Source organism: Eleutherodactylus coqui, chromosome 5 (genome assembly GCF_035609145.1).
Source record: "Eleutherodactylus coqui strain aEleCoq1 chromosome 5, aEleCoq1.hap1, whole genome shotgun sequence".
Classification (NCBI taxonomy): Eukaryota; Metazoa; Chordata; class Amphibia; order Anura; family Eleutherodactylidae; genus Eleutherodactylus; species Eleutherodactylus coqui.
Window position 1 is genome coordinate 220266512 of NC_089841.1, and position 13180 is coordinate 220279691.

Consider the following 13180-nt stretch of genomic DNA (forward strand, 5'->3'; position numbering starts at 1 on the left):
TTTGCCTCCATGACCGTTTTTATTTTCAAAATCACAACAATCCTTGACATTTTTCCATAGGCTCCTTTTTTATAGGTAAGAAAAATAGCAGAAAAAAAAACGTGACCAAAAAAATCTCTTGTAAAAGACATAGGCATCATCCAAAAAATGCCTGCAAATTTTTTTTCCCCACCAAGAAGTGCCACGCACATGTATTAAAGTTTGTACAATAGTTTCTGGCATACAAAAGTCACTTTGTTTTGGCTTTTACACTAGGCTTTAACTCGTTTCAGAAAGGGGGTGTGGTTTAGCTTTAGTGGGTGTGGTCACACACATCCTGGCATGTTTACTATAATGTGCAGTGAAAACTAATGTATATTGTAGCAGAGACCTATGCCAACGTGGAGTTGACATAGGTTTCCTTTTGGCATATGAAGGTGCTGCCAGATGCACCAAAATGTATTAAGGGGCACAATCCTCTTTTTGCATTTGTGGTAGGAAGACTGGTGCATAGTGTGCTTGTAGTGGGGCATGAACTGCCCAAGTATTGGTCCCAATGTCTGAAGGAAGCCTTAAAGCATTCAGTGAGGTTCAGTAAAGTGAAGGTGGAACTTGGAAGAAACCATACTCCTGGTCATAAATGTGCCGTTTTAGATTCTCATTACATACAAGCAGGCAAATCTTTGGTCATTTAATTAAAGTGGAATGTGAAATGTTTTTCAGTGGAACTTTGGCAAAACTGTTCATTGCACGGAATATAGTTTTGACGTATTTGACTATTTTCTACACTCTGCCGGATTACTTTTTTATTCTCTGCATAAAAGGTTCATCTTAGATTAAATTTCCACTTAGACAGGAGGAAGCATTTTCTGTTTTTGAAATGAGCATTTTAGAACGCAGCGTTGTAGACATTGGTTTAGTTAACGGTATCTCATGGCACGTCACTCAGGTTGTCTTCACCTTATACACGCAGACAGTCTGAAAAGAGCTGAAAGCTATTCAATTAATTTCTGCTAGCAGTTGAATTGCAAGCAAACATAAGAAAGAAATTAAATAAAGAATAAAAAAAGTTGATGGATGGGTATGCAAAAGTTTTAGCTGTAACTACGTTAAAATGTGGCACTTTTAAATCCTGATAATACAGTGTAGGTTATCTTTGAAACAGACTGTAAGGTTAATGGAATTTTCAGAGGCAGAAAGACATTTAACCACTTAACGACACAGCCACCCCCCCCACCCCCCACCCATTTTTCCTTTTTTCTCCCTAAATCTTAACTCTTAATTTTCTATTGACCTAGCTGTCTGAGGGCATGATTTCTTGAATGGTACTGTTTAATGTACCCTATAATATACTGAAAAACTGTTAAAAATTTCTAAGTGGAGTAAAATGGAAAAAGAAACACAACTCTGCCATCTTTGAGAGGGTCTTGTTTTTACAGCCTACGTAATGTGACAACAATGACATAACTCTTCTGTGGGTCAGTATGATTATGACTATTCCAAATTTTTGTTTTTTGGGATGTACTGTTTTTAAAAGATATTTTCTGCTCCCATCTTCTGACAGCCATAACTTTTTTTTATTTTTCTGTCAATTTTTGTTAACCACTAAACATGCATCTATGATGCAGCCAAAGAGATTCCACCCAGTTAACAGAGTTTGAGAGGAGGCACATTATTGGAATACAAGAAGCTGGATGGTCGTATTGATGAATTGCTGTAACCTGGATTGTTCTGACAAACCTCTTGATGTGTCCAGTAGATACCTGAGGGCACACACAAGGCGACCAAGCTTAGGACGCCCTCAACACACCAACAGTAGAGAGGACCGTCCGTCGTCCAACAAGCATGAGCAGCTCCAACGTTTCATCGTCTGCCATCAGGAGATCAGTAGCACCATTTTTATAGACCCCTGTGTCTGTCAGAACCATTTCCAGCTGCTTGGCTGGAGGACATTTAGTCTTATAGTGCCCATTACATTATTTGTACTGCCTTTGACACCCACCATCACCTTCATTTGCAGTGGTGTCGTTCATGGCAACCCTGGGTTCCTTCAGAAGGCTCCAGGCTGCCATGGCAAACAAATGGCACCTCACAATCTCTTTGTGGTGGTAGGGAGTGGGGTGCTGTTTGGGACCCCTGAACATCGATTGGAACATTTAAGTGCTGATGTCAGAATTAATAGCGGCATTTAAAGGGTTAACAGCTGCGATTAGCGTGAACACTTCATAGAAACCTTGCAGGCCCGGGCCCTAAGTGTACGCCCTGGGGCATTAAGGGGTGAAAGACCAATTTTAGTGCCAGCTATTTATTTGCAGAGCTAAACTTGGACCCCTGCAGAGTTGGCTTCGGACTGCAGACGGTTTCCTTCCTTCTGTTCTGTGACTAAATACTTCATTGATATTTCAAGGAGTTCAGGTCATCATTGTACTGTTAAAGAACAAAATGCTAGATGTTATACAGGGGACTATCCAGAATCAAGTAAAAGACATGATAATACAAAATCTGCAATAAAATTTGCAACAAATTTGTTTTAATTCAAGTAGTTTATCAGAAATATGGCATTACCCCTTAGAAGTTACATGTTTCCTCCATTTTCACAGGCACAAATTAATAAACTAATGAAATCACAAATCTGAGAATTATTTTTAGTTCCTGGATGCAAATCCATTGCAGTCAGTGACTGCCTGAAGTCATGGACATCACCAAATTCCAAGTTTCTTCCCCTGAGATACTTTGCCAGGCCTTTACTACAACCATCAGGTTTTTCTGCCTTCAGTTTTGTCATCAGTGAGTGAAAAGCGGCTCAATCGGGTTGTGGTTAGAAAGGATTGCACCTAATCTGGAGTACTTTGCAATGTTTCTCTTTTAATATTTTTACATACTTTTTACTTTTCACTTCACTTTTGCCTTTTTTTTTTGTATAGGTTGAATTTGAAGATGGGTCACAAATAGTCACAAAGAGAGAAGATATTTACACAATGGATGAGGAACTTCCCAAGAAGATCAAATCTCGTTATGTAAGTTTCCTTAGCGATTGTCTCAATCATTGCAGAAGTTCTCTAAAGGGTATAACGCATCATTTATTTGATAATTGCTAGTATTATTTACCTGGCCCAATTTTTTTTATTGTGGTGTAAAGTAGTAAAGCATAAAAACTACCATATTTTTCGGACTATAAGATGCACTCCAGGTTTACACAACAAAAAAATAGGACCAAAAATATTTCCTCCTAATTTGAAGTTTCCTGGAGGTCCAAGGAAGTAAAGAAGTTACTGTCACTAACTTTAATGGTCTAGGGTAGTGCCTTTTTTCTTGGTATTCTGGGGTAGGGGAGAGGAATAATAGCCAACAGTCCTGGTTCATGCTGCCCAAACCACAGGGAGCATGAATCTGGAACAGGTATGTATATTACGGGCATGTATGTCTTATTGTGAAACACAGTGGAATTTCAGAATAGACAAACTGTGAAGATCTAACTTGGAACAGAGCTTCATCATGTTGGGGCCGCATCATCCTCTGCCTGTTCATAATTATGTGACCAGATGACAGAGCGGTCACGCTAGATGATGATGTCAGAAAGGTCCTTCAGATCAGGATCGTTCAGTTCTTTAGAGCTTGTTTACACATGCGTTAGGGCTTTCTGTCTGTTTCATTTTTGGAGCAGAGAAACTGAATTTAAAAGGGTTTTCAAAGAGTCAAAGCTTTCAATTTGAATTCATGTGACAAAAAGACCTGATCTAGTGCAGATGTGAACGAGCCCCAACTGCTGCCTGCTTTATGTGCCATGTTATGCAGAAGTTGGGAGGTAACACTTTTTTTGGCCACAGGTCCTTCTAGAAACACTTTTCTCTTGCCCCACACTGATCAACTGATTTGTCAACAGAAGAGAGAAGTGTGCAGTTGCAGAGTCCTGTCAGTTATCCGGGAGAGCACTTTATCACTATTTTTCCATTAAGGAATTGGTCAGGGCAGTCCAGCACTGCCAGACCCTCCTCACTTTGGAATATAAAATAGCCTCTAACTAATACTGTGCTGAATAGAGATGAGCGAGCGTACTCGTTAAGGCAAATTACTCGAGTGAGTATCACCATTTTCGAGTACATGCCTGCTCGTCCGAAAAGATTCGGGGGCCGGCTGGGGTGAGCGGTGAGTTGCGGGAGTGAGCAGGGGGAAGCGGAGGGGAGAGAAAGAGAGATCTTCCCGCCGCCCCCCGAATCTTTTCGGGCAAGCAGGCATGCACTCGAAAATGGCGATATTCGCTCGAGTAATTTTCCTTAATCAGTACGCTCACTCATACCTAGTGCTGATGCATCATGGGATTATGTGAAACCAAAAAATGGCACCATTTAGATGGTGTATATTAAGGCGGCTGCACTGGATGGAAGTGGCTGCAATATACAGAGGAGACTTCTAGAGTGTGACAGACAATCAGGTGATAAGGCAGGAATGTGTTTAAAGGACCACTTTGTCAAAAAACACATGTGGTTAGAAAATTCAACTTGCCTCACAAAAAGAGGAGTCCTGACATGGCTATATTTATGAAAAAAACATAAAACCACTATGGTTCTTAGAATGTAACAATCAAAAAAATCCATTTGTTATTCAGGTGCAAAATAGGTTGGTTATGGAGGGGGGGGGGGGGAGGGGGTCAAGTTCTTCCATTTTCTTTGCATTTTGAGGCTGAAGCACCCAGGTCTGGCCTATTTTTGCTTTTACACTGTTGCAGTAAAGGTACACAATAAGGGTTACTGGACATAAATGTTTCCCTTTTGAGGATCTTACCTCTATAAAATAAAACTTGGATTACGGCATTGTAGTATTGTCAGCCAGATGCCAATTAAAATGTCCCTTTTTTTTATTTTTAATTTTTCTCTTTTAGTCCAAAGCGTCAGACATGAAATTTGAAGATGCATTTTATGGGGAAGAAGTGATTAAAGGGGACAGGAAAAGGCAGAGAGTTCTGAATGTAAAGTTCAAGAATGAATATGTAGATGATCCTGGATATCGCTCCTTTCTCAAAAGTTCATTCCAAAAGAAGAGCCGCAAGGGACAATAATGGACTGATACCACATGCAGTTGAACAGACCCAAGTGTGGAAAAGATTTGTTACAGCATTTGCACTACACCCATAAAGAAATACGTTGGACTCAAAGGGCATTCTGGTTCAATCTCCTTATCACAATTCCTGTTCACACATGACATCTTGATAATCATGGGCTTGATGTCTAATATTTGATAGTGGTTCATTCTAAAGCAACTTGTGTCTGGGATAGTAAGGGAAAGTCTTCACAGACGCATTGCAAGCCAGGAATACCAAGTGCTCTGAAAATATACCTTTAAGGGTTTTTCTGGGACTCAAGTATAGAAGACCTATCCTCAGGATAGGTCATCAATATCTGATTGGTGGGGGTCTACCACTTGCAACCCCAGCTGATCAGCTGTCTGAAGAAGCAGCAGCACTCATGAAGCAACGCATCACTTTAATTGGTCACATAGCCGGAGAGCCAAGTGAATAGGATTGAGCTGCTATACAACAGCGCAGTGCCTGGTACGGACTAAAGTGGGCGCAGTACTCGAGTGCTGCTGTCGCTTCAGTCAGTTGATCAGTGGGGATCCCGAGTGGCACACCCCTCTTTCCATCTGATATTGATGACTTATCCTGCACGCATTGACCTCTTGGTAGTTTTCCATGTAGCCCATTTTACCACCTTTTGTTTTTCCTAGAACATTTTGGTTCATGTAACCTCCTCAACAAGAATTGAGGTAAAAAGCTTAAAAGAGTAAGAGAGTCTTAAGAAGCATTGACTTGTAACTACTCTAGTCACTCAGGGCTGCATGTTGTCAGAATATATAAACTGATGATCTACAACAAAACTGTATATGTGGGTTGGCTTACCAGCATTTATTATGTAAAACTTCAGAATGGTTAGCAGAACTTTTGAAGGTCAACATTTAATTTAATGCACATACTTCATATGTATGGTTGAGCCGCATAAGGTGAAAACTCCTCTTTTCAGTGACTTTTGTGTATGAGGACTCAGTCCACATGTTTGAGTGAGGCAGTTCACCTACAGTGCCCTTTTCAGTATGCACTCCACATGTATAAGTTAGTTTTGTGAAGCAATAAAAAAATGTTTCCTCTGACAAGTGGAGAAATTCATGTCTTTGGAATATGCTTATTACTACTTTACTTCTGGTTTTACAGAGATTTGTTGAGCAACTGATTCATTTGTATATATCCAATTTCAGAAACCGAGTGGGGGATGGTAAAAAAAAAGTCTCATTAATAAAATAATGTAAAGATGTTTTTGTTAAGAGCTTCATATTTATTCCTTGCTTCATAATTTTACTGTTGGAATGGTATTGGTCACACCATTATGTCAAGCTTCCACCTAGCCATTTAGGACAAATCTTCATTTAGTTAGGCCTTTTTTTTTTTTTTTTTTTTTACTCATAATGAAATCTTCAAAAACTACCTTCCTTGGGTGCATTCACACAGGCGATTTTTCACGAGCAAGGTCCATCTGATAGCGATATGGACGGAGCTTGCACAAGAAAATAACACATTGATTTCAATGTGTTTATTCACATGAGCAATTTTTTTTTATTGTCTCCCGCAATGTTGCTGTGAGAATGAAAAATCACTTCATAAGCTATTTTTGGACGATTCCTTGCCAGGAATTGCCCATTATTTCCTATGGAATCTTTAAAAAAAAAATATCGCATGCCATGCATGTGAGTGCGATGCAATTTTGACCTTTTGAAACTTTTTGGGTTTTTTTTCACACGTGTGAAAACCGCAAGTACATAGATGCAGTGCGAAGTTTTTTTTTTAAGCAAAAATGTGTCGCACTCACACCCAGAATCACAAGTTTAATAGGTCGATATTGGTCCAAATTGCTCGGACCGATATTGCATTCGCCTGTGTGAATGCACCCTTGCTCAGGAATGGCCACTATTAGAGATGAGCGAATATACTCTCTAAGGCACATTACTCGAGCGAGTAGTGCCTTAGCCGAGTATCTCCCCGCTCGTCTCTAAAGATTCGGGGGCCGGGGTGGGTGACAGGTGAGTTGTGGGGGGAAGAGAGGGAGGGAGAGATCTCCCCTCCGTTCCTCCCTGCTCCCCGCCGGCCCCCGAATCTTTAGAGACGAGCGGGGAGATACTCGGCTAAGGCACTACTCGCTCAAGTAATGTGCCTTAGCGAGTATACTCACTCATCTCTAGCCACTATGTATTGGCAAGTGAAACTAAATGATGATCAGGCTGAACGTATGATTTCCATTGTTGTTTTTGTGACGGATTTGGCAACATAATCTGGCATAATCCTAAATGGGAAAGTGCCCAACTCATCAGGAAAGATTATACTAGGTATACATCTCGAAAGGCCTCACATTTAAAGGTGTTTATCATTTGCAAACCACAACAATTCACTGGCAATTCAAACTCCGTGAATTCCTGCATATTCAAGAAGTGTTGAGTATGAACTGGCTGAATGCCAACAGTTCAAGTGGGTACCACCGCTTCACTTTTCGTGGAAAAATAAATAGGTGCAACACTGAAAAGTTAAGCGTGTAGCTTTTGGTCTAATGTACCAGCACTTCTTAATCACTCTCTGCCATTATCTTTCAGCAATGCTTTAATTGCTTTATTTTTTTTTTACTTCCCTTGATATTGTTTTTCATTCTTTTCTTCTAGTACACTATGAATTTGATGTCATGTGAGAAGTATATATGTTTTTGTTTAAATTTTTGCAAAAAAAATTAAAAAAATTTTCTTAAATGTCCTGTATGTTTAGCAAATGAGTATAAGAAACTGATTTTCAAGTGCTTTTCAAAAAAATATATTACCCTGCCACAAACCGATAAGCATATTGCTAGTTTTTTTTCTTCCTTTTTTGGTGGTAGTGGTGGGGTGACTAACCGCTACACATTACATTTTAAAGTGACCAGAATTATTATGCCAAGTGCCACCCAAATATTTGCATGATTTATACACCTGTATGCAAATGTGCTATAAAAAAAACCTATTCTGTAAATATCCAAGAACTGTAGCCATATGGAAATGGTATTACTGGAACCAGCTAAAATGCTCTGCAAGCACAATTATTTAAGTATATCTCTTTCTCCCCTATACATTTATTTTCTTATTATTTATGTAGCAGTTCTGTAACTGTATGAATTCCATTTTCTTAACGTTCAGCCCTTAGGTAAGTTTCTGCACAAGAACATTTTTGTCCAAGAAATGTTATTGTTTTTCCTGACTTCTAAAACTTGTATAGAACCTTTTCCTCCACTTTATATATATGTTGAAAAAGAGTTTATGAAATAATATATTGATGCTTTTCTTTTTTTCTTCTGTAATTTAAATTAGTATTTATGGTTCTAAAATGAATTGAAAAGTGAGTGTGTGACTTTTTTTAGTAGCTTTTTTTCCTTTTGTTATGTTTGGGTGTTTAGCAGAGTTTGTAAAATGCACCATTAAAAGAATAAAACTGCAACATTTAGTAGTTATTGTAATTAGTTTTGTTAGGAAATACAAATGATTAAATAAAAATGCGTCTTGGCAATATTTCATTGCATTGATCTGACCGGTTTAAGGACACGAAGTTCTTACTGAAGTTGTAACCTTTTTTTTTTACAACAGAATAAATAATTTTACTATTTTGCCCATTTTGTCACCGTGTATCTCCTTTTGATTGTCATTGATATACGTTGTCTGTCATAACTCAGCCTTATCGTTTAGGCCGACTGCAGACGGTCGGGTCGGATCCGGCTGCGAGAATTCTCGCAGCGGGACCCGACCAAGCGTCTGCAGAGAGCAGCGTGGGCACTCCTCTCCCGCGGCCCTGGCGCTTTCATGTGACGGCGGCCGGCGCATGCGCAGAGCAGAGCCGTTGGCTGGGGAGTGACGTTTCTGTGCGGAGCATGCCACGATTTGTTTGCCGAGTGAGATGTCGCGCGCCCAAATCACGGCCGTCTGCATAGGATTGCGTTTATTAACGCAATCCTATGGCAGCTTCCAGTGGCGAAAATTCTGCAGGAAATCCCGCCGCGGAACTTCCGCCCGTCTGCAGGCAGCCTTATTTGAAGCAAACCAGTAACTGCTGTGTGAAACTTTATATTTGATATGAGAGCTTGGTATCGTTGTATAAGACATGAAATGTAGAGCTGCCCATAGATGCTCAAGTAATGCAGACGGTGTTTGCTGACAAGCCTTTGTGTTCATATTCAGTATTTTTAGCTCAATGAACTAAAACAATATTTTCTGAATGATGGAAATCTAATTAATCAGGAAGTGTAGTGCAGTTGTTGCTTGGAGTTTAGTCGAATGTTGCTTGGAGGATGGTCATCGTAGTGTTTAGATGGTAACTGGCTGAACATTTCCTCTACTCGAAATAAGAAAAAATCCCATCAAGGAGAAAATGTGCCTCATTTAAGATTATGGCTGATTGGAGATGTACAAAAATTTGTAGCGCAAAATTTTTTTTTTCTGTTTTCCACTGAGAACAGAATGGTAACATTATTAATAGAGATGAGCGAGCACCAAAATGCTCGAGTGCTCGTTACTCGGGACGAACTTTTCGCGATGCTCGAGAGTTCGTTTCGAGTAACAAACCCCATTGAAGTCAATGGGCGTCCCGAGCATTTTTGTATTTCGCCGATGCTCGCTAAGGTTTCCTTGTGTGAAAATCTGGGCAATTCAAGAAAGTGATGGGAACGACACAGCAACGGATAGGGCAGGCGAGGGGCTACATGTTGGGCTGCATCTCAAGTTCACAGGTCCCGCTATTAAGCCACAATAGCGGCAAGAGTGGGGCCCCCCCCTCCCAAAAACTTTTACTTCTGAAAAGCCCTCATTAGCATGGCATACCTTAGCTAAGCACCACACTACCTCCAACAAAGCACAATCACTGCCTGCATGACACTCCACTGCCACTTCTCCTGGGTTACATGCTGCCCAACCCCCCCCCTCCCCCCCACAGCGCACACCAAAGTGTCCCTGCGCAGCCTTCAGCTGCCCTCATGCCACACCACCCTCATGTCTATTTAGAAGTGCGTCTGCCATGACGAGGAACCACAGGCACACACTGCAGAGCTTTGGCACGGCTAGGCAGCGACCCTCTTTAAAAGGGGCGGGGTGATAGCCCACAATGCTGTACAGAAGCAATGAGAAATAGAATCCTGTGCCACCGCCATCAGGAGCTGCACACGTGGGCATAGCAATGGGGAACCTATGTGCCACACACCATTCTGTCAAGGTGTCTGCATGCCCCAGTCAGACCGCGGTTTTTAATTCATAGACACAGGCAGGTACAACTCCCTATTGTGAAGTCCCTGTGGACCCACAGCATGGGTGGCTCCCTGGAACCCACCGGCGGTACATAAAAATATCCCATTGCATTGCCCAACACAGCTGAGGTAGTAATGTCGTGCTTAATGCAGGTGGGCTTTGGCCCACACTGCATGCCCCAGTCAGACTGGGGTTCTTTACAAGTGGAAACAGATGCATTTATAATTCCCTGTGGACCCACAGCATGGGTGGGTGCCAGGAAGCCATCGGCGGTACATAGAAATATCCCATTGCATTGCCCAACACAGCTGAGGTAGTAATGTCGTGCTTAATACAGGTGGGCTTCGGCCCACACTGCATGCCCCAGTCAGACTGGGGTTCTTTACAAGTGGACACATGTAGGTTAAACTCCGTGTGCACCTACAGCATGGGTGGCTCCGTGGAACCCACCGGCGGTACATAAAAATATCCCATTGCATTGCCCAACACAGCGGATGTAACGTCAGCTGTAATGCAGGTGGGCTAAAAATTCATTTGATTACACTGTAGGCGAGGGCCCACAAAAATTGCTGTATCAACAGTACTAATGTACATCCAAAAAATTGGCCATGCCCAACCAAGATGGCAGGTGAAACCCATTAATCGCTTTGGTTAATGTGGCTTAAGTGGTAACTAGGCCTGGAGGCAGCCCAGTTTAAGGAAAAATTGGTTCAAGTTAAAGTTTCAACGCTTTTAAGAGCATTGAAACATATAAAAATTGTTTAGAAAAATTATGAGTGAGCCTTGTGGCCCTAAGAAAAATTGCCCGTTCAGCGTGATTACGTGAGGTTTCAGGAGAAGGAGCAGGAGGAGGAGGAGGAATATTATACACAGATTGATGAAGCAGAAATGTCCCCGTTTTGGATGGTGAGAGAGAACGTAGCTTCCATCCGCGGGTGCAGCCTATGTATTGCTTACGTATCGCTGCTGTCCGCTGGTGGAGAACAGAAGTCTGGGGAAATCCAGGCTTTGTTCATCTTGAGTGTAAGCCTGTCGGCACTGTCGTTTGACAGGTGGGTACGCTTATCCGTGATGATTCCCCCAGCCACACTAAACACACTCTCTGACAAGACGCTAGCCGCAGGACAAGCAAGCACCTCCAGGGCATACAGCGCGAGTTCAGGCCACGTGTCCAGCTTCAACACCCAGTAGCTGTAGGGGGCAGAGGCGTCACGGAGGACAGTCGTGCGATCGGCTACGTACTCCCTCACCATCCTTTTACAGTGTTCCCGCCGACTCAGCCTTGACTGGGGAGCGGTGACACAGTCTTGCTGGGGAGCCATAAAGCTGGCAAAGGCCTTGGAGAATGTTCCCCTGCTTGCGCTGTACATGCTGCCTGATCTCTGCGCCTCCCCTGCTACCTGGCCCTCGGAACTGCGCCTTCTGCCACTAGCGCTGTCGGATGGGAAGTTTACCATCAGTTTGTCCACCAGCGCCCTGTGGTATAGCAACACTCTCGAACCCCTTTCCTCTTCGGGAATGAGAGTGGGAAGGTTCTCCTTATAGCGTGGGTCGAGCAGTGTGTACACCCAGTAATCCGTAGTGGCCAGAATGCGTGTAACCCGAGGGTCACGAGAAAGGCATCCTAACATGAAGTCAGCCATGTGTGCCAGGGTACCTGTACGCAACACATGGCTGTCTTCACTAGGAAGATCACTTTCAGGATCCTCCTCCTCTTCCTCCTCCTCAGGCCATACACGCTGAAAGGATGACAGCCCAGCAGCATGTGTACCCTCACCAGTGGGCCAAGCTGTCTCTTCCCCCTCCTCCTCATCCTCCTCATGCTCCTCCTCCTCCTCCTCAACGCGCTGAGATATAGACAGGCGGGTGCTCTGACTATCCAGCGACATACTGTCTTCCCCCGACTCTGTTTCCGAGCGCAAAGCGTCTGCCTTTATGCTTTGCAGGGAACTTCTCAAGATGCATAGCAGAGGAATGGTGACGCTAATGATTGCAGCATCGCCGCTCACTACCTGGGTAGACTCCTCAAATTTTCCAAGGACCTGGCACATGGCTGCCAACCAGGGCCACTCTTCTGTAAATAATTGAGGAGGCTGACTCCCACTGCGCCGCGCAAGTTGGAGTTGGAGTTGGTATTCCACTATAGCTCTACGCTGCTCATAGAGTCTGGCCAACATGTGGAGCGTAGAGTTCCACTGTGTGGGCACGTCGCACAGCAGTCGGTGCACTGGCAGATTAAACCTATGTTGCAGTGTCCGCAGGGTGGCAGCGTGCGTGTGGGATTTGCGGAAATGTGCGCAGAGCTGGCGCACCTTTCCGAGCAGGTATGACAAGTGGGGGTAGCTTTTCAGAAAGCGCTGAACCACCAAATTAAAGACATGGGCCAGGCATGGCACGTGCGTGAGGCTGCCGAGCTGCAGACCCGCCACCAGCTTACGGCCGTTGTCACACACGACCATGCCCGGTTGGAGGCTCAGCGGCGCAAGCCAGTGGTCGCTCTGCTCTGTCAGACCCTGCAGCAGTTCGTGGGCCGTGTGCCTCTTCTCTCCTAAGCTGAGTAGTTTCAGCACGGCCTGCTGACGCTTGCCCACCGCTGTGCTGCCACGCCGCGTGACACCGACTGCTGGCGACGTGCTGCTGACACATCTTGATTGCGAGACAGAGGTTGCGTTGGAGGAGGAGGAAGGTGCTTTAGTGGAGGAAGCATACACCGCCGCAGATACCACCACCGAGCTGTGGCCCGCAATTCTGGGGGTGGGTAGGACGTGAGCGGTGCCAGGCTCTGACTCTGTCCCAGCCTCCACTAAATTCACCCAATGTGCCGTCAGGGAGATATAGTGGCCCTGCCCGCCTGTGCTTGTCCACGTGTCTGTTGTTAAGTGGACCTTGGCAGTAACCGCGTTGGTGA

At 43.6% G+C, this 13180-nt stretch overlaps 1 protein-coding gene across 1 annotated transcript in view; it reads left to right on the forward strand.

Moving 5' to 3' along the window:
* KDM4C (lysine demethylase 4C) overlaps positions 1-6811 on the forward strand; it is a 236788-nt gene extending 229977 nt beyond the window's left edge. Inside the window, exons 17-18 of the mRNA XM_066604256.1 lie at positions 2904-2996; positions 4859-6811. Of these exons, the coding sequence (XP_066460353.1) occupies positions 2904-2996; positions 4859-5035 (270 nt within the window). The 3' untranslated portion in view covers positions 5036-6811. The remainder of the gene's footprint in view (positions 1-2903; positions 2997-4858) is intronic.
* Positions 6812-13180: the final 6369 nt, after the last annotated feature.